The following is a 22,500-nucleotide window of genomic DNA, read 5'->3' on the forward strand; positions in this document are numbered from 1 at the left end:
AGCAGTGTTTTCTCAGGTCACTTTTTCCTTAATGTCATTAACATAATTAAGTGGTTGGTCTGTCTGTCATGCGATTTCAAAAAAAGTATAGAATTTTTAAATATGGTTAATAACCAGTTCTTAAAGATTTCTATAATGCTCTGTACAAACCACAGCGGCAAATCGTTATATTGTACCTAAAACTACTCTGGTTGTGAAACAGGCTTCAATAACCTTAGTTTTTCAGGGCAGACGTAATACATTCGTGAATTTTATGAATAATTCGCTGAGTAAGGCACAAACCTATTCCTCGTTTCACATGCATGAAAAATACTGGTTTTCTGGTATCAGATTTCAAGCATTAATGGTTACCATTAGTCTCATTCGGTTATTTTTCCATAACTTAATGGTGACTTGACTTCTTAGAAACAGTTGCCTTAGTAAAATTGTTGATATTATAGATACAAGCAAACAGCCCTTAAACAATTATTGCCGTTTTGCTTGATTTTTCGGTTAACGTTGTCCACTCGTCTCTTGAAAGGGATGGAGATATAACGCCCATTAGGGGTTGGGGGTGGGATGACACCCGATTATAAACCATCCTACGGGTCCACACTATAACCCTGCCAAGTTTCATGCCCATCGGACCAGCCGTTTGACCGTAATTGACTGACAGACGGACGGATATACATACTATAGCCTCCTTCCGTATGCATACATGAATATTAAATCATTAATTCAAAGCACAGTCATTGGACGTATGCTTTAAGGGATACGTTTAGCGGAAAGCAGATGAATTAGGAAAACTCTGGATTCCCATCAATATATAAGAATATCTATTACATAAATATATATCTATATATATATATTATATTATATATATATATATATATATATATATATGTGTGTGTGTGTGTGTGTGTAGTGTGTGTGTGTGTGTGTGTGTGTATGTGTGTGTGTTTAGAAGTAGTTCTCTGAAGAGTTTATGAACTGAAAGAACTGTTTATACAAAATGCTAATAGTACTGATTCAACAAGTTGAAATAAGTCTTATACTGAGGTTTACCTTTCAAATAAATTAATGACTGGGTATATATATAAAGAAAAGAAGAGCTAAAGTCATCATTTCAAGGATGGAGAAACCCATGAAATAACTAATAATTTTACGTTTACTTTTATTACAATATACGCGGTCATTTGAGGTGAATTATGTTCACGCTGAAAGCTGAGAGGAATTAGGAGCGATTCAGGGCTTCCACTTAAAACTCGAGCAAATAATGATGCAGGTGTAGCCATTAACCAAATTTGTTAAGGTCAACTGCCGTCAGAAGGGACTCTCCTCTTATTGGACCTAAGAGTATGCTAGACATCAGGTGAACAAAAGTGAGGCTTTATTCTTCTTTCATTTTCTTCACTTTTTTGTTGTTGTTTGCTTCAATTTATGCTGTTAGTAGATCCCTATTAGTGATTATATAAGGTATATGAAATAAATGGCAAAATATATAGAATGAGGAACTTATATATAATTAATTAAAACATGAAATCGTCGATCGGAAGAGTTCATCATATCAGAGAAAGACACACATACAAGTAATTCTGAGGCGTCTTCGAATAGGCCATACTCGTTTGACACTTGGACACTAATGAACAGTCCGCATGGCATGTAGGTATTGAATGAATGCCCAAAATATAGACAACAGCATTCATCAACTTTTAGAAGAAAATCGATGAGGGAAATTTTGTGAGAATCTACATTTTCAATTATTCTAATATAGTAATATTTATGAAAAACTGTAATTTAATTGATAAAATATAAAGATAAATAAGTAAATAATGAAAAAAAAACTAAATATATAGGGCGTTGAATGAATTTTAAAAAAACTAAATTTTAAAATGTCAAAAAAACTAAATTTTAAAATGTCAAAAAAAAAACTAAATTTTAAAATGTCAAAAAAACTAAATTTTAAAATGTCACGTAACTTATTCTGAATGTTTATTATATTTATTGATTTTATTTTATTTTATTTTATTTTTGTATAGAAACTAATGAATGTATTTCGTGTGCGCGTGTTTTCCATTGTAAAAAACATATTTTTTGTGCATTTTTTTCTTTTTCTCTCCACCACGCCGATTGACCTATTTGGTCCCAGTGCTTGGCCTATGGCCTAGACCTGGTACTTCATCCTAATCCTTCCGGCCTATCTCAGTGGTCTGGTTAAACTATTTTAATAATATGAATAAGCTGATAGTTGATATTGGTTGTACATACAATACAATAGAAAGCATTAAATCATAAGGATGTAGAGAAACAACCGAGACTGAAAGGTGAAAACAATAAGAGGATAAATAACTCTAGATTCGCTCACTTGTTTCAGCCCTCCTAGAACATTGGAACTCCTCTGAACTGTCTTATTACTGACGCAAGGATAAAGATTTGATCGAAGTAGACACTGAACAAGTAGCATTTTTTTGTACACACCACCATGTTTCCTAAGGTGAATATAAAGCACTCTTTCAGTTGCCAAATCTTTATTATCTTAAAAAAATGTTTTTACAAAATATACAGATGGGAGATTCTTTGTTAACGTCACAGCCTGACTAGATTCAGTGTTGCTGACACGGCTTCCTAAGGCTCTGTAGGGGTGTTTACCTTGTGTTTACATTCCATTTTTGTGTCTTATAAAAAAAATCTGTAAGATGAAATATGCCCAGGAAAAATATGGTCTTCGTCTTTGAATGTTTTGCTTTGGGTCATAATTACTCCTTTATCACAAATGTATTTAATCAGTATGAAGCCAGTTCCATGAGTCGACTCCAAAACTGCAAAATGAAGTAGGTGAAGAACGCAGCCGGCATGTTACAGCAACAACGTCTTTCAGATCATTCGTAGGAAAAATAACTCGCAAAAATAACTATTTACAAACAAACTGTGAATAAAACTTGGTCATCATGTTTTTGAAGATATTTACAAGAAAAGGGGAGCAGGGTATCAATCTACAGTTATCAGCCCTCTGACGAAATGCGGTGCAACAGAAATATTTACAAAGAGAACAATCACAAGTTGTCTTCTCTTGGGAAGATCATTCCATGACCCGTTGTATTCACTCGGGTTTTCACTTCTTCCAAAACCAAAAGGAAGCAATTGTACAAAGTCACGTAAGCAGAAATGCTTTTATATTAAGCGATGTTTTCCGGATCCATGAAATGAGGTTTTGAGTCAGCACAAGTGATGACAGTATCAACCAGATTTTCAGTACAAGGTTTTAAGCTGTTCGCTGGGGTTTTTTTTCAAAATCACTACCAGACTGTTCAGAACATTATCTGTCCAAAACATCCGACGTTTAAATCTTGCCCAGAACTGGGACTGTCGAGTAATCTGTGCCAACAAAGGGTTTTAAGTGAGGGAATTCAGAGCATGTCGGCTCTTTGACTGCAGGAATACTTAGGGTCTTCAGTATCTCTTCATCTCAACTTTGTTTGCATCTGTAAGTTGATGTTACTGATAGTTTATATGAGCATTTTTGGCTTATATTTAACTGTCTTTAATTCGTTCGAGAATCGAAAGTATTTGAATGCGTAATTTTGAAGAAAAATTAGAAACTATATATTGTGGAAATGCTAAGCCCACTCTGACATAAGAAATGGAAATAGCATTACAGTTTTAACAAGTTATTACAAAATTTAGGTGCTAACGTCATCCTAGTGTTCATATTTTTTGGGGGGGAATGCTCTTAGGTTTGTTACTTTAATAGAACGAGAAGTTTTGAAAGACTGTGTGCATATCTTTTTTTTTCCCAGGCTCTCATTTGCCTTTGTGTGTTGTTAATGAATGTCTCTTCACTTCTATTGTTTACATAGACATAGCTTTTCCTTTTGGGCGCCCGGAAGTGGCGAGTAAAAATGATGTGGATAACGCTGACACTTGGATATATCTATATCTAGCTGAAGTCCAAATTAAAAGTTTTTTAGCATTACCTATCAGTACTTATCATCTTTGTGTCATCTTCAAACACCAAGGGTTAACTTTGTTAGAGAATGTTAGTGCGTCCACAAGTGTCGGCTGTAGGTACATGTGTTCCTTTAATTTTGTAAATTGTATGTTGAGGTCCCAACTACTAGTCTCTATATTGGGAGTAACAAGTGAGTTACTAACAAATGAGACTCACTACAAGATAAGAACTCCAAGTAACCATTCAAGACCGCAACCAAAATACTTCGTAAGCGAAGAAAGAAGTAAAACGGTTACCGATAGAGATGTGCCTTAGGTCGAAAACAGTGTTGTAATTGTGTGCCTCGGGTTTTGTGTTGGAAGCTTTTACATGCATGTCTATATCAGTTCAATCATTGGCCGATCATACATTGCAACTTACTATTAAAGAATTATGGGCGTAACGAAAGGTTTCTTTTCCAGAATGATTTCTTCTTCCTTTTAAGACATTTATTGTTATTTAGGAATCTGTACTTACGATTTTGCTTTTTATATATCCTGTCATATTTTGCTGTATATTTGTTATGTATGTAAGTTTATTATCATCAAATATTCAGTGAAAACAAGTTGATCAAAATATAACTTGCATAATGAGTAAATATCGCATTTAGAAAAATCATATCAAAGTCTTACAAGGTATGTAACCCCTTTAGGAAAAAAGTACTGTTAATACATTTGTTCTGGTATTGTTATCGGTAAAGGTTTTTTTTATAGACATACATTGTTTGTGTGCAAGTTGGAATGTGTTTGTTAACCTCTTGATGAAAATCGTAATGACACAAGATCTCGTGAAACAGTAAGTTCTCCCTTTAACTTATTATTTATAATAAATGATTAAATGTTTAGGAAAGAGGAATTTTTCAATGCTCAATAAACTGTTTATATCAGTTACGCATCTGAGAAGTGAAATATTACTATTTTTTATAACTTAGTAACGTTTACACATAATGGGATATGTCTATGTATATACGCAATCTGTTCCCTTCAGCGCGTAAAGAAGCCTGCTGGTTTCAATATATTGAACAGTGGAGTAGGAAAGTTGTCAAGCAAGAGAACTTTGTTTTCACTATAAAAATTCTTTGGAAATCTTTCAATGTAACTTTATCAGTAGAATAAATAAATCAGTTTCAATTGATTGGATGTAGTTTTGTAGGTATTTGACCGTGTTTATCGATCTGTGCATATCCAGTTAGACTGAATTTAAAATGGTCCTATTCTTAGGCCTTACTCCGATTTTTCTCAGTCAGTGTCCCGTTGATGAGTTTACTCTCAACAAACCTTCACAGGGCAATGTGACAGAAATATTTGCTCCATAACTTTATATCCTGGATTCTGGATGAGCTCCAAATGTTCCGTTGCCTGGAATAAAATTCGCTACACACTTTTCCATTTGTCTAAATGTAAAGCAAAGAACATAGAGATTTAAAGTGCTATATGTCTCTTCATGTGAAGGCTTAGATGGTCCGATCTGGAAAATGCCCTCTCACAGAGTCGACACTGGAAAGGCCGGTCACCAGTGTGTTTCCGGTAGTGGCGTGTCAGTTCGTCTGACCTTGCAAATCTCCAGCCGCATCCTTTCCACTTGCATGTATAAGGCTTCTCCCCTGTGTGGGTCCTTAAGTGTGCTTTCAGGTGTGACGATTTGATGTAAGTCTTTATGCAGCCCTCGTAGGGGCATTTATGAATAATAACCTTCCTCCGGGCACGTCTCCTCCTGGGTTTGGTCGGTGGAGGAGGGACTTCGGGAGGAGGAAGAACGCTGTTATTCAGTGGGTTTGGGGGACACGAGTTAAAGTCTAGGTACTGAGCATAACCACCGTAAGGAGTGGGTGTAGGGGTCCAGGCTGTAGCTGTGGTAGAATAATCAGTATGGTGAGTCGGATGGTGCTGGAGCGTGTGAGGCCCCGCTGGGTACTGTGGAGGGGTTGGAGGCAGTACGTATTGTGGAGTGCCCCCCGGGTGCTGCTGCATTTGCTGTGGCTGTTGTTGAAGTTGCTGTGTTTGCTGCGGTTGCAAAGTTCCTGGTGTTCCCATATATTGGAGGGGAGGTGGAACAGGTGCTTGATAAGATACTTCTTCACGACGATAGGAGTTTGCAACGCAGGGGTACTTCGCCTGAGAGGATGATCCGTCTGGGTATGTTCGCTTCACGCCAGTCCGAAGATTTAGGTTTTGATTAAAATCACCATACTCATTCTTGATTCGGCATGCGTTGGAATTTTCATATCCAGCATGGCTGTTCGTGTAGTCATATTTTGGATCCTGATGTGGAGGCGTTGGAGGGAGGGCAGTGTGGGCCGCTAACGGGGACATCATAGATCCTTCGACCAAGTCGCACATGGGAGGAATTCCAGGGGTGCTGCCCCTAGTAAGTGTTGATGCACTGGCTAAAGGGTGTTGAGAGTGATGGAGGGAGGGTAGGGGAGCGACTGTGTTTGCCTGTGGAATTGGTTGGTGATGTTCTGCCATTCCAGTCAGTGGTGGAAACGATCTCATGCCTCCTAGTTCGACTATTGTTGAGGTCGTAGGTGCTGAAACATGAGACGTATATACTGGCGGATGGGGTGCTCCTTGGGTAGTAGAATGACTGGAAGAGTGGATATTCTCGGGCATCATTCCTGGAGCTGGTGAAGGTATTGTGACCTGGCTTGGTGAATGAATTGTGTTTTGTGAAGGGGAGTGGTTGGATGAGTTGTTGATTGGATCAAGTGAAAGGTGGTGACTTGCAGGAGGATGCTGCGTTTGATGCTGGTTGTGAGTGGCTGCATGATGAATTGTAGGGGAATGAGCATTCAGATGCAGAGAAGAGAGAGTTCCATTTTGGTCTGGTGGGTGGTTATGAGCCTCAGGAGGGTGGGTAGAGTGATTGTGGAGGTCATCACCATGGGCATGGTTATTCGTTTCCTGGGGAACCTGCTGCTGCGTTTGATAGAGATGCATGTCTCCATGGTCCTCTCCCAATAGCACCGACTCCAGATCCAACCACACCTGAGAAGAAGGAGAGACATGATTTACTTAAAGTTATTTTGATTTTCCTCGAGGTATTCAGGAAGTTAGGTATTACTGTAGGACACCCAAATGAAATGACTTTACCAGGATTATATACTTTCTTACCACGAAGTAGTTGCACTCTGAAAACACAAGATTCAAAATACAAGATTCCTTCAGCACTGAAAATAGGACTTGTTATAACTACATATATATGTGTATTGGAAGGAAAGAGGGGTATTAATTTAGCTCATGTTTGTTCATAACTTGATTATTCACCATGAATAGCCCTTGCCCAGCTATGTCAACAGACAAATTCGTCTAAAACCACAAGCGGTCCAGAATTTAAGATAAGCAAACTAGCAATCAAGTTAGTGAATGAATGTTCTTATTTATTTTTTGAAATGGATTTATTTTTAGAAATAGCATTAGATATTATGAATTTTAGGAAAATGAAATAATTCGTATGTTACCAGCACCATAAGACAACAACAGGCCTACATCACTTACGAAAGTCTCGTGACTGATGAAAGTCTCATAAGTGATGGATTTGATGATAACATGCACTAAGGGACAAATAACTGCAAAAGTCGTTTATACAAGCAGTACAGTATTTACAGCGATTTGAAGGATATCAACTTATAATGTCAACTATGCAAGTGTTTTTCAAACTTAATTCAGTAAGATGGTCTAATAAAATACATTTCTCCCATTTGCAAATGTCAGCGGTGAAAGCTGGATTTTCCAACTCTCAATTAATAGATTCTCTGCAAGAATCATGAACGACAGCATGATGTTTTTAAGCGGATGTCTCGACTGTCATCGTACTACATACCGGCGTCAATAATCAAGATGTTGTGATGCCAGTTTTAATAGCCACAAACCAGTCAATCATCTTATATAAATATAATACATATACATATATACATATGTATATACATGTATATATATATATATGTATATATTTGCGTGTATGTATGTATTTTTGCACATATACTACACACACATATACTACACACACACACACACACACACACACACACACACATATATATATATATATATATATATATATATATATATATATATATATATATACATGTATATATATATATTATATATATATATACATGTATATATATATATATATATATATATATATATACATACAAACATACCTACGTATATGTGTGTATGTATATACATGCATCGTGAAATCACCATAAATTCATATAGCTATTGTAAATAGAAACTAACCCATGGTATGATACATCGATATATATTTACATTTATGTGTGCAAAAGCGTATGCGCGTGCATATGTAACGCATATAGTGACTACTATTTCATTACGTCTGTTTCATATGACTTCATTGTGTTTCATCCTTTCATGGAGCATTTTCCTTGATTTCAAACACAACAACACACCCTAAACAGTAGTTTCTCTTCTTTGTGATTATTATTCGAAAATTTCTACTGTAAAAGTTCATTTTCCAATACTAGCTTGGTTTAATAGTCTTTTCCAATATTAACTTGGTTTTGCTCATTGCGTTCCCTTTACTGTCCACACTTCTATTTCTTATTATTATTTTAATCTTCTGAGACACCTCTTCATTCATAACAAGCAGAACTCGAGAGAGTGTGATTTAGTCCTAAGATGTCACATCTGTTCCATGCCTTTTTGAAAAGCTTTGGTAAGAAACTCGTCTTTTCCGTTATGAAAATGATTCTTTTTTAGTTTCACTCTGTCAGACGCTTATTGGGAGGCTTCTGAGCTTATTCTCTTGCTCAGGGCTGTTGAAAGTCTTCTGGATGTTCACAGGATCCTTTTGCTGGATACATACTGTGTTGCTGCGTTTGTCAGAGTTGTTCAGTCTGTGCTTCATTCTTAAGTTATTCCAATGAATAGCCCTTTTCGTCTGCATAACGGATTCATGCTGAATAAATGACAACAAGTTTTTTTAGGGATACCCGTAACATTCATTAATAGCCAAAAGCGGTTTCATGGTACTGAATTTACTGTTTAACATTATTAATTATGGATGTTTATAACCAACATAATTTTCCAGCAAAGGTTAAAGTGTTTATTTTGTAATGTTCCTTTCTTGGATTAATTATTAAGCAACCATAACTCATGCACCAGTTTCTTAGAATATAATCCTTTTAATTTTATTGCAATGCTGTCGGCGGGCTTAACATCGCGAGCAACTTTATTAATCACTGATAATTCAGAGGTCTGAATTATCGATCAACCTCTTACACTTACGAAGCAACTTGCTTAATAAACTACCAGACCACTCGGATGTAAAGTTAGTGAAAGGTGTTATAATCACCCACCGAGGTTTGCCGACTCCGACTCTAACGAAATAAATTATCAGTCATTAAACTCATACGTAATGACCCTTGACAGATAGTGTTTGTTTCTCGGGTCCTTTCAGAGCGCTTAAATTAGTCTGAACAGATATTAGCATACATGTGAAGCCGCTTCCTTCGTCCCTTTATGGAAGTGAAGATGCGATTGCATAAGCAATCAGATATAAGTGGGGAATAAGAGCTTATATGGAAGAGCTGATGAGCCGGTTAACAAGAACGCCAGGAGAGGAGCGAATTAGCATTCTGAATTTAAAATGCGGCGTTGAAGAGAGATGCTAGCTACTTATAATTAAAAAAAAAAAATCGAGGAACCTGTGCATACTTGTACACGCAAACTTTTGTTTACTTAAATACGATTGCTTCAATATACATATACATGGAAATAATATACATACACACATTATATATATACATATATACATAAATATGCAATTGTAATAGCCACAATGTCCTCATAACTTCTTAAATCTCTGCTCTTTTTTGGATACGCTTGTCACTACAAAGCCTGAAGATACAAGTTCAAAGAAATTTGAAGAAGAAATTGTGATGTCCGGTCCTGGGAAACGAACCCAGGTCCAATAATCAAATCACAAAGAGGTCGGCAACGTGACCTGGGTTTGTTTCCCAGGACCGGACATCACAATTTCTGCTTCAAATTTCTTTGAACTTGGATTTCAGGCTTTGTAGTGACAAGCGTATCCAAAAAAGAGCAGGGAATTCAAGAAGTTAAGAGGGCATTGTGGCTACTACAATTGCATATGTATCTGGTAAAAAAAGTGACCAGTAGATTCTACACACACACACGCACACACACACACATATATATATATATATATATATATATATATATATATATATATATATATATATATATATATATATATTAATTTGATACCTCAGGATCAAACCCAGGTCTTTCAATTGAAAGACGAGACCACTGCTAACCAGGCCACACAAATCATAAAAGAAGTTGGAACCTAAGTACCACTGTTCCTAGTAAGGCTTTACCTGGGCAGGCTAACTGCCTCGCATACCAGTGGGTTTTCACCAGCTTCCCAACTGACTTTTGTGGACTGGCTGGCAGCGGTCTCGTCTTTCAACTGGAAGACCTAGGTTTGGTCCTGATGTGAAGCAGAAATTTGGAACGTGATAATCCATAAATAAAGGTATAAGCCACGAAGGAAAAATAAACAATGGAGTTTCTGCAAGATCTTTCGACTCGACGTCCTTTACTTTGCTAAGTAAAGGACGTCAAGTCGAAAGATCTTGGAGAAACTCCGTTGTTTATTTTTCCTTTGTGAAATAAGCAATGGAGAGGCTGCAAGATCTTTCGACTCGACGTCCTTTACTTTGCTAAGTAAAGGACATCGAGTCGAAAAATCTTGTAGAAACTCCGATGTTTATTTTTCCTTTGTGGCTTATACCTTTATATATATATATATATATATAATATATATAATATATAGATATATATATATATATTATATATAATAATAATAATAATAATAATAATAATAATATAATAAAATGAAAAAATGGGCCTATAAAAACACCAAAAAGTTAGAAAATTTTGCATTATATTTCGAAGACAACTGCCTTCCTCAGCTGACAGGTAATGGATTAGGAAGTAGAGCCGTGCTACTTAAACAGTCAATTGAAGGAAAGTTCCAGAAGTCAGTTGCTGCATCTCTCCTGTTGACAGCTTCATCTTAATCTACTCAAACGCTGGTTGGAGTAAGATTTGTCAATCAGATCTGAATCCCAGGCTTCTTTTGAGAGGTTGATAGTATGTCTTTGTTTAATCAGTGCTGATTCTGCTAGTTGGCTTTTGAACCGACAATTTCTGTTATGAATTATATGTGACGTATTCCAGTTTATTATGTGATCATGATCATTTATGTGGTTAAATATAGCTGAACTCTGTTGGCCATATCTTAATCAATGCTTGTGTTTTGTTAGTATTTGGGGCAGTGATTTAACTGGTAAATCCGATCCATGTGGGATTGGTCATAGTCAAGGGAAGGGATGTATACTCCTATGTCTTTGGGGATTGGCATTTGTTGGAAGTTGATCAGGGACTTCGGTAGGTAAAAATAAAAAAGTTATAATTTCCAAGTGTCTGTGTCAACGTATTAATCCTGTCCAGGTGTGGAGTTTTGATTTTATTTGCTGTATGAATTATGGGTAACTTTCTCAGTTTTATGAATGGAGTACTTCAGAGATGACTACTGCTTACAAATTAGTTCAAATACCTTTTCCAGATTTCCGGAGAGCAAATCCATAAGGGACTTTAAGAACAAATTGCTGGCTACGCCAATTTTGAAAGAAATGTCATGATAACTAAAATAGTGAATATATGATAGTGAAAATGTTGGTTTTTTGGATGGTAAATTTGTATTCGGCCGTGTTTCTAATTCTTAAACCATAAAGCAAAAGAAATTTTGTTGTTTGTTTCTCATTCAACATTGAATTTGATGCTGGGTACTAATGCATTTAATTTTGAAAGAAAATCGTTGAAATTGTCCCATCTATCATCCCAAAATATTAGGCTATCATCCACATATCCTTTTAACTACACACACACACACACACACACACACACACACACACACACACACACATATATATATATATATATCTATATATTCATACATACATCACATACATACATACATACATATATACAGTTCTCTACCTCCTAGTCCAGTTGCCTTCGAGTTCGAGATATAAAGCTATAATTTCTACCTTTTTGGGTGTTTTATGGGCGCCTTGTATTATATGGAATTCTGTTTTTACAGAAAATATTTTAGGCATATATATTTATATACTATATATATGTATATATATATATTGTATATATGTATATATATATATATTAATATATATATATATATATAATATAATATATATTATATATATATTATATATACATACAATGTGGAAGTTTGTATTTTTTAGTATGCCCGCCCGCGAGTTATTCTTACATGCGTCAAGAGAGAGAGAGAGAGAGAGGAATACAATATGAACAGGACACTGCATCTCTAATGAAAATTGTCTGAATAAACATAAGAACGAAAGTGTATACATGTTGTTGTTTTTGATTTAGCTGACCTTGTGTCAGCACGGGTCTCTCTGCTCACAGAGCAGCCCGTAACAAAGTGTATACAACACTCTGAGGTTGGCAGCTTATCCAAACTTATTAACAATACTGTCTAAACGAATTTATGCAAACTCTTATTAAACAATGGCCTTGTGGGAACGTGTGCCCACTCGTAAATAATCGAATTATTTTTCTGGAACAAAAAAGAAGAAAAAAAAAAAAATAGATTTGAAATTAACGTATGTGACAAGCTCGGTGATAACAATTTTGATACGCACTAAAATCATACGTCTGACAGCATTGCTGGCTGCCAGTTGCCGTTCCCCGCGATCGATATTATTGTCCCGCAATAAACGTTATCCCTGTGGGAGATTCAGCTAACCCGAACGTAAATAGATGAATACCGATAACAGAAACTGTTCTAACAAGAGTAGCTTTAGCTTGAAAGCAAGTGCTAGGATCATTTAAAACCGGCTAAAGTGTATCATTGTCGGATCAATAGGCTACAGTAGCACGTTTTCAATGGTGATTTACATAATACCTAAACAAAGAGAAGTTTATCTTTTATATCCCCGTTACACTTGAATGAGCAAAGAAAACACTCGCCTATTACGTTCTTTCACTTCCTGTAAAGGAATCTGTCTGCAAATCTTTAGATTGAAGAGTGTGTAGTACATTTGCAGAAATTAAAACACAGGTGAGGATGGGCCTATTTAGCGTTTAAAACGAAACTAAATTTGGCATTTTTATGTTTTATTAACTAAACTCGGTTGGAGTAGCTGTCTATCCAGATATAGGTTGTGTTTAGCCCTGCTATACATTTGGATATTCAGAAATTAGCAGGAGACATAGCTTTGAGATACAACTAGTTTTGAAAGCAGAGCTTTTTGCAATGCACGTGTGGCTGTAACATCGGCTTTAAGCTTTCTGAACTGTGCAGTTCACTGATAGGTTGCTAGCGCCTCAGTGCCGTGGTTGGCATGGTGTTGGCGTCCCACCTCGGTAGTCGCGAGTTCGATTCTCGGCCATTCCATTGAGGAGTGAGAGATGTGTATTTCTGGTGATAGAAGTTCACTCACGACGTGGTTCGGAAGTCACGTAAAGCCGTTGTTGGTCCCGTTGCTGAATAACCACTGGTTCCATGTAACGTAAAAACACCATACAAACAGACAAACTGAGAGGGTGCCAGTCAGTTTTCCATTCAAGATAGTACGAAGCTTCTTTTAAGGTTACAGAGCGTTTCTTAACACAAGGTTAAAGGGTCCAGTGGGACAAAACCCCCAGCCAGGTAGGACATGGCACCTATAGGCAGATTGAAGGTGAGAAAGGTTATCCATTTATTTGAGGTTTTCATGAAGTTCCGGGGACTTAGCCCTTCCCCTTACCAGTTGGGATGAGCCACCCGAGGTTAAGATGCATCCCCTCATGCAAGGCTATAAGACGTCCAGGGATGGAGCAAATCACCGCAACCAAATAGATTTGCAGCTCTATACTCTAGGTTAGGTTAGGAAAGGCTGGGATAGGATGGTGGAAATGGTAGTGAGTTAATGAGTACTTTACAAAAATAATGACCCCGTGAGGGAGTGGTGCCGTCAGTAGACCTCATACAGTGCACTGTAGGCATTACTTAAGGTTCTTTGCAGCGTGCCTTCAGTCCCTAGCTGCAACCACTATCGTTCCTTTTACTGTACCTCCTTTTATATTCTCTTTCTTCATCTTACTTTCCACCCTCTCTCCTAACAGTTAATTCATAGTGCAACTTCGAGGTTTTCCTCCTGTTACACCTTTCAAACCTTTTACTGTTAACTTCCATTTCAGCGCTGAAGGACCTCATAGGTCCCAGTGTTTGGTCTTTGGCCTAAACTCTATATTCAACTAAACAAGCGTAATGAAGTTCAGTATCATAATGGTCACATCAGAATCCGGGAACATAGAAGAAATACTACTGTATTGGCACCCAGAAACCAGGTATAGACCATCAGCCAAAATAAATGAGTGTATGAGGTTTGAGTCCTCCCAGTGAGAGAATACTTTATATATTATATAATCTCTTTTCAGATTCAAGGCTTTGGTAAGCTCACCTGATAAGCGTGGAGAAAACTGAGATGTACAGGTTGTAGTTTACCATTAAATTTTATATATATATATCTATATATATCTATATATATATATATATATAGATCTATATATATCTCTATATTTAGATATATATATATATATATATATATATACTATATATATATATATATTATATATAGTATATATATATAATCTTTATTAATATATATAATATATAAATTAATAATGTATATCTATATATTATATAGAGATATATATATAATATATAATATATATAATATATATATATATGTATATATATGCTTTTGATATATATATCTGAGATATATATATATATATATATATAATATCTATAATATATATACTGTTATTATATCTATATCTATTTATATATATAGATATACATATGTGTGTATATATATATATATATATATATATATATATATATTATATATATATATATATACATCTGCTCCTTCCTTTACACAAATGTGTAGTTTGTTTTTGAATTTTCTTGCTATGCGCGATTACAACCGTAGGGGGTGTTCCTTGAGAATGTCAATACCTGAAGAATAGCAATGGCAAAAATGGTGCTGTCTAAAAAGTCTATATATATATATATATATATATATATATATATATATTATCTATATATATATATATCCGCCGGTGTAGTCTGTTTTCAGTTCTTTTTCAAACTTGCGGAAAACTGGCTTGACTTCTGGAAGTGAGTGAAGAATCGTGGAAAGGCGGTTGAATTCCATAATGGGCTGACAATGACTGGTAAAAATGTTCTGTAACAACAGAATTCCATCTAATATATATATATATATATATATATATATATATATATATATATATATATGGACTTTTTAGACAGCACCATTTTTGCCATTGCTATTCATCAGGTATTGACATACTCAAGGAACACCCCCTACGGTTGTAATCGCATAGCAAGAAAATTCAAAACAAACTACACATTTGTGTAAAGGAAGGAGCAGATGTAAGAAACGGAAACAGAAAGGAAAATAAAGGCAGGAAAGAGGCAAAACACTGTAAATATCAGGGGAAGATTGTGAATGTCACCAGGTAAAAAGTGTTTTGATAATATTGTAGGCCAAATTCATACGGGAGAGTTTGCCAGGGGAACCTGGAAATGCTATAATGTAAAGTTCGAAGGATCTATAGGTAATTACCGGAAGTAAAGCATTCACAAGCCGACTTATTATTGTATCAAGAAAGGTAGAATCAGTTACCAAGAGGATTTGATAAAATGCCGTTTTAATTCTTAATACATTTCGGATCAAATAGGAAAAGAAAAAAGCAAGAAACAGTAAAAAAAAATATAAAAATCTACGAAGAACAATCACCAGGAAGCATATTATCTAGAATTAATATTCTGTCTTATGACCTTCATCTCTAATCTGTAAGAAAGGAAGGTGGGGCTGCAGAAGGCTAGATGAGGACTTAAACTGCCGGATGACGTATTTTAATGAGTGAGGTGATGCTACAAACGCTAATTAATTCTGATATTGAAAGGATAGAAAGTTACCCAAAAAATATTATCATAAGACATTTCTAATAACTTACAAAAAAAGGTTTGTTCTCTAAAAGACATGTTTAAGAAATATCCTAAATGACATGTGAAAAGTAGACCATAGCAATGATTTCATTTTTAGATTTCATTTCGCTTGATATGGTTTTTGATAGAATTTATTGTTTTGCGTTCAAGACCGAAACTCTTCGTAAAAGGGAACTTCAACCAATCAAGATTGCATTAAGAAAGTCAGAAAGAGGTTCAGTGTCAAGGGATGAAGAATAAGAAGACGCGGAGGGATTAAATTGAAGTGAAGATGAGACAGAAAGGAAGGGCTACCAGGGACCAGAGACTTTGATAACAAGAACAGAACTATGATTATAAGGAATGACAAATTCTGGAAAGGAAAGGTTAGAAAAAGCAAGAGAAATATGAGAAAAGGAAAGAAGTAAGTCAGTAAGTCAAAGGAAAAACAATTGATAATGGACATTCTTGCGAATTGGAAGAGACTGCACAGTAGCAAGTGATAAGGTGAAGCACCTGGAACTTCAGAGAGGTGAAAAATGCAGTACGAACAGGAATGTAACTAGCAAAAAGTAAATGAATAAATAAAATAAATAAAAGAATAAAGAAAAATAAAATAAAAGCTTTAAACATCTGAAAAGAAAGAAGCGTTTTAGTAGATACGAAAAGGAGAGGCGGTCGAAATTCTTATAACGATCAGTCATGCTACCAACAATAAAAAAATATCCTATTGTTAAGACCTCAGGTCTGTTAGCTATGAAAAATACAAATTGATTTAAAAATTTGTCCTTTTACAGACGTCGGTAATGTATAACCCCCTGTGGTTCGAAACCGGGCTTTTTCTCTGACTTTTCTTTTCGTCATACGAAGGGTCCACGTATACGGGAAGCTGTGGCTCAACATTTCTAATCTCTCTTAAACATTAAAGAACAAAAGACCGACTCGGAAATGTTGGGGTATATGTCGCATTGTTGTAGTAGCTTCCTTTAGAATATCGTCGCTTAGTAGTGATACCTGAGAGAGAGAGAGAGAGAGAGAGAGAGAGAGAGAGAGAGAGAGAGAGAGAATAAAACCGCCGTGATTGCAAGGAGGTTAACGAATCGTTTCCTTAATATGGTTAATGCCAAGTTAAGAAGGATTCACAAACTTCTGCACTTTTCCACTTGTCATTCCAATCACCTCTTGAGTGCATTTGTTTGTTTGTTTGTTTTTTTAAATATTTTAATCGCGTTTTACCTAGTACTCTATATACTTATCTCATAGTTATACATCTGACTTGTCCTAACTTTTGTGTTTCTTCTATATTTGTCGTTTTTTATATTTCTACAACGGAGTTTAAAACAAAAGCCTAAATTATTACCATCCTTAGAAGCATAAAGACATTTTTCTAACGTCCGCGAATACTAATGAGTCAGAAAGCTCGAATACTTTGGTTAAATATAATCTTGGTAATCGCAAATCCGTATTCGCACTAAGCCCTACCTATTCGTCTATGACTTTTCTGTCTACCTCACCTTCATTGCCTTAGTTCTCCATCTGTTTCCTTGCACTTCTTGTTTACCTGTCGTTATGCATGATTAGACATCAGTACGAATCACCACTGACATATCCCGTGAACATTAATTTGGCGAAATTTCTAATTGTCAAGACGAGCTTGGCCACTCAAAGTCTGCCCTTCCCGTAGGGGTGTAGCGCTGTCAGTGGACCTCGTGCGGTGCACTGTAGGCGTTACTTAAGGTTCTTTGCAGCGTGCTTTCCGCCCCCAGCTGCAACCTATATTGTTCCTTTTAGTGTTCCTCCTTTCATATTCTCTTTCTTCATCTTACTTGTCACCCTCTCCTAACAATAGATTCTTAGCGCAACTGCTTTGAGGTTTTCCTCCTGTTACACCTTTCAAACCTTTTACCGTCAATTTCCATTTCATCGCTGTATGACCTCATATGTCCCAGTGCATGGCCTTTGAGTTGAGTTAAGTTGAATATAAGATTTAGGCCAAAGTCTGGACTAATCATCGAAAGGAATCCAAACGTATGAAAATCAGTTGGAGTAATTGTGAGGGAACACGGAAAAAAAGGCAGAGAATCTCAATTTAAAGTGAACTTAAAGTTAAGTATATCTTAGTTTTACCAGACCACTGAGCTGATTAACAGCTCTCCTAGGGCTGTTTACGTAACTAGGAACCAACTGGATACCTAGCAACGGGACCTACAGCTTCTTGTGGGATCCGAACCACATTTTATTCGAGAAATGAATTTCTTTCACCAGAAATATATTCCTCTGGTTCTGCGTTGGCCGAGCCGAGAATCGAACTTCGGTCTAAAGTGAAGTGGTGTGGATGGGTGATCGTATACTGGCTGACCATCGTGGACGCAGCGTCCACACATTATCTGCAGAGTTGTGACGCTAAAGTATGCATCGAGACCAGGATGGCGGCGGAGCTGTCATTCAGCCAAGTGAGTGAATGCCGTTGAATTGGCTCAATCAAGCAGTGTTGACAATGAATGGGGGGATTCCTCAATGGGTGACCGTCATTCGCCACCAGATGATAGTGATAAATTTCGCTTTATTCGCTTATAAGGATGGCCTCAGTGAAGCTAATTCATTTGTATCTGGTTGTGAATACACATTCACACATACACACACACACACATATATATATATATTTATATATGTGTGTGTGTGTGTGTGTGTTTGTGCTTGTGCGTTTGCGTGCGTGCGGACGTGGAGTGAGGCGATTTTCATGTGTATAAACTTTGCGACAACATGCGTTAATATTGAATGCGTATAGCTTTATAAGGGTATGTGTACTATATAATTGTATATTTTATAGCTTTATTTGATTATTCTTTGTTCTTTAGTTGTATTAGATCTATTTAGTCATAGTTACGGATTACCTCATTATATATTATATATATATATATGTATATGTACATATATATATACAATACATATATATATATATATATATATATATAATATATATACAATATATACAATGCATATATATATATATATCTACATGCATATATATATATATCATATATTATATATATATATATATATATATATATAACATACATACATGCCATATATATATATATATATATATATAATATATATGTGTGTGTGTGTGTGTGCGCGTTGTTTGTCCGTGCGGGCGTGGAGTGAGGCGATTTTCATGTGTATAAACTTTGCGACAACATGCGTTAATATTGAATGCGTATAGCTTTATAAGGGTATGTGTACTATATAATTGTATATTTTATAACTATTTGATTATTCTTTGTTCTTTAGTTTTATTAGATCTGTTTAGTCATAGATACGGATTACCTCATATATATATATATATATATATATATATATATATATATATATATATATATATATATATATATATAATATATATATACATATATATCTAATAAATGTATAGGTATATATATGTATATATATCGTATATATATATTGTATATATATATATATATATATATATATATTCGCCACGATTTTTACTCTGATGTGTTATTTGATGATAATTAAATGTTATTGTCTTTCGTTGTTATTGTCGTGTTGGTGTCGATGGCCATGACTGTCAGAAAGGCAACGTTGTCGGGTCTTAGTAAACTGCACTGAGTCGATAGTTCTGAAGCCGTTATTGTCGTTACAATTTTAAAGAGGATGCATAATAATGTTCGCCTGTGGATGATTTAAATATTTGCTTATAGTTTTCGATCACTTTTGCGCTTTGCTATTTGGCTTATTGCTCCGCTGTTCCTTCATCGCTCCTCTGGTTCTTCCTGTATAGGATTTGGTTTTGCAGTATCATTGCCCCTAATTTTACTGTATCCTTTTATGAGACGAAAGGCTGAGAAGAAATTTAGCCCTAAATTTATTTGTATAGGTACATATATATCTAGAGAGGGAAAAAAAGTTTTTATAAATAAGAGAGAGAGAGAGAGAGAGAGAGAGAGAGAGAGAGAGAGAGATGTTGTGACCACTGTCCCTTTAAAGCTTTCAACACTCATGAAACCCGACCTGTATAGAGATGCTCTTCCAGCGTCTGCCAGCTGGACTTCCAGTACGAGCGAACAGCTCACAGATCAGCAAAACTGGTTCTGTCTTGTAAAGTGGCTTATCGTAACCTGGTCTGGGTGGCTGGCCTTTGACAACACCCAGTGAGCAACGATTTACTGAAATTGCTTTTCGCTACGACTGATAACAGGCATTCGCTCATTTTGTAATAATGATTCCTTTCAGAAAGATTAGAGTGATTTCAGCAGGAATACATTGCGGTATAGAAAAAGGAAGGGAGATCGAAAGAAAGACGTGTGAAGAGAATATAATCACCTAGGCCATCCGTGAATGGACGCAAGAATGAAAAGGTTGACCTGTTGTCAACAGGGAAATTGAATGAAGTGGCGATTTCAGCGCTTCCAAAAATGCTTCTGCAATGACAGGGAGTCCGAGATGGAGGCTCTCACCGGGAATTTCCGCTCGTCTGGTGGCTGGGCGGAAGCCCATTGTATTCGAAAACAAACTGAAAATAAATCATCGGCTCTGTCATGCTATTTGATAGTGTCAGGTAAATTTGGATTCTGGTTCTGTCGCACTATTTACTCTCAAACATCTTTCCCAGCAGGAACTGCTAATTGCAAAGCGTTGCCACACAAAGTCACTTCTGTCTTGAGTAACAAATTATTTCAGTCGTGATAATTGGCAACGATTCTACTTAAGAGAATGAGTCGTGCATTGAAGAGAAAATTGGAAAGAGAAGGTTTTGCTGAAAGAACATTGGGTGTTTTCATACAAGGTAGACCATTTTTCAGTTGAAATCAAAATAATCGAATCTTTTTTCCATCTTTTCATACAAACTATAGGTTCATTCAAAACTACTTGAACTGTATTGACCATGTGCAATTTGAAACAATTTTTAACTCATTAATTATTTCATTAATTTATTCATTCATTGGTTAGTAATAATAATAATCTGGTGTCACTAGTAGTAAGATGAATCATTTTTAGCCTCTACTACTACTACTACTACTACTACTAATAATAATAATAATAATAATAATAATAATGAACCAAGCAAAAACTTCTTTCAGTTTTCTTCTGAAGATTGAAAAAGAAACCCACAAAATCACTGTGTAACTTGTTTACTTATAGGTATTTTACATAAATGTAAATACTTAGAAGTAAACAAGTTACACAGTGATTTTGTGGGTTTCTTTTTCAATAATAATAATAATAATAATAATAATTGTTATTATTATCATTAGCTGTAAACTATTCCTTTTTACCTAAGGAGGCCTCGGGATGTGATATCCTTCAGTATACGATTTACACAAGGTGTGCGAGTGCTAGTCATATGCCCTTGTGCCTCAGCTTACTTCACAGTTTTAAGCCCTCCCGTGCTTATATTTATTTATCGGATCTTTTAGTCGTCCTTCTGTATGTTTGTCTGTATGTCTCTAATTACGTCTATGTATTATACTATCTGTCTGAATTCAGCTTTTGATAGATTTTTCTTATCCAAAATCACTGGATCAGTTTCAGCCAAACATGACGCCTTACCCAGAGTCATTGAATCATCTTATACAAAGCCGACGCTAAGGGTCCTTGTGCACAGGGGATTCAGGTTTCTCTGAATAAGGGTGCCACGATCCCTTCCGAAAGGAGATAATTAAGAAATAGGGAAAAGACGTTTGCTACTTTACAGATCACCTCTAGAACTACTCGGCCAGAAATGGTAAAACTGACGTGATAGCTTCCTTTCTTCATGTGCCTTCAAATTTATTCGAACCAAGGGTCACTGAGCCAGGGATGGGAACATAACAAGGCTTCAAAGTTTTACTTACGAATATTGGGGGGGAGGGGTGGACCTTCAATAATGCTCACCCCAAGAGTAACGGGGGCATACTGCGTCAAATGAACATGCAATTTCCATTTAGTTTCGATTCAAAGTTGTTCAAATCATATTTTTAGGATAAGTCTTAGTTGTATATTTGCAAATGCAGCAAGGTGAGTCCAGCGGTTATTGGATCTCTTATTATTGTTACAATTTTTGATGTTGTTGTTGTTGTTGATTTTGTTACGTAACTAACGTGTTGTTCACATCTCGCATTTGTGAGAAGGGAAACATTTAGAAACGGAAAAGAAAGTTTCATTATTACTTTTAGAAATGAATTAAATAGTGTATTATATGAAAACATGACAGGTAATCAGCTAACAGCGCCTTCTTCAAAGTTGTAAGCTCGCTAGCCTGACAGGCTTGGACGATAGAAAACTTTGTTTCTGTTTGCTGGCAAACTTGTTCCGTCTTTAGGAGATTTGATCAGATCTGTGAGGTTACCTTGTTGTCATGGTAACCAGGGAATCGTTGTCCCAGTGATCGTTTCAGTCTCTGCTTAGGTGATATGTATTTCTAGGTAAAT

General features: G+C 35.9%; 1 protein-coding gene across 1 annotated transcript in view; it reads right to left on the reverse strand.

Annotated features, from left to right (window-relative positions):
• Positions 1 to 2,501: 2,501 nt before the first annotated feature.
• Positions 2,502 to 22,500, reverse strand: part of LOC135210355 (Krueppel-like factor 5) — a 27,023-nt gene continuing 7,024 nt past the window's right edge. Inside the window, exon 2 of the mRNA XM_064243245.1 lies at positions 2,502 to 6,954. Coding sequence (XP_064099315.1) covers positions 5,389 to 6,954 — 1,566 coding nt within the window. The 3' untranslated portion in view covers positions 2,502 to 5,388. The remainder of the gene's footprint in view (positions 6,955 to 22,500) is intronic.

Source organism: Macrobrachium nipponense, chromosome 39 (assembly GCF_015104395.2).
Source record: "Macrobrachium nipponense isolate FS-2020 chromosome 39, ASM1510439v2, whole genome shotgun sequence".
NCBI classification, from domain to species: Eukaryota; Metazoa; Arthropoda; class Malacostraca; order Decapoda; family Palaemonidae; genus Macrobrachium; species Macrobrachium nipponense.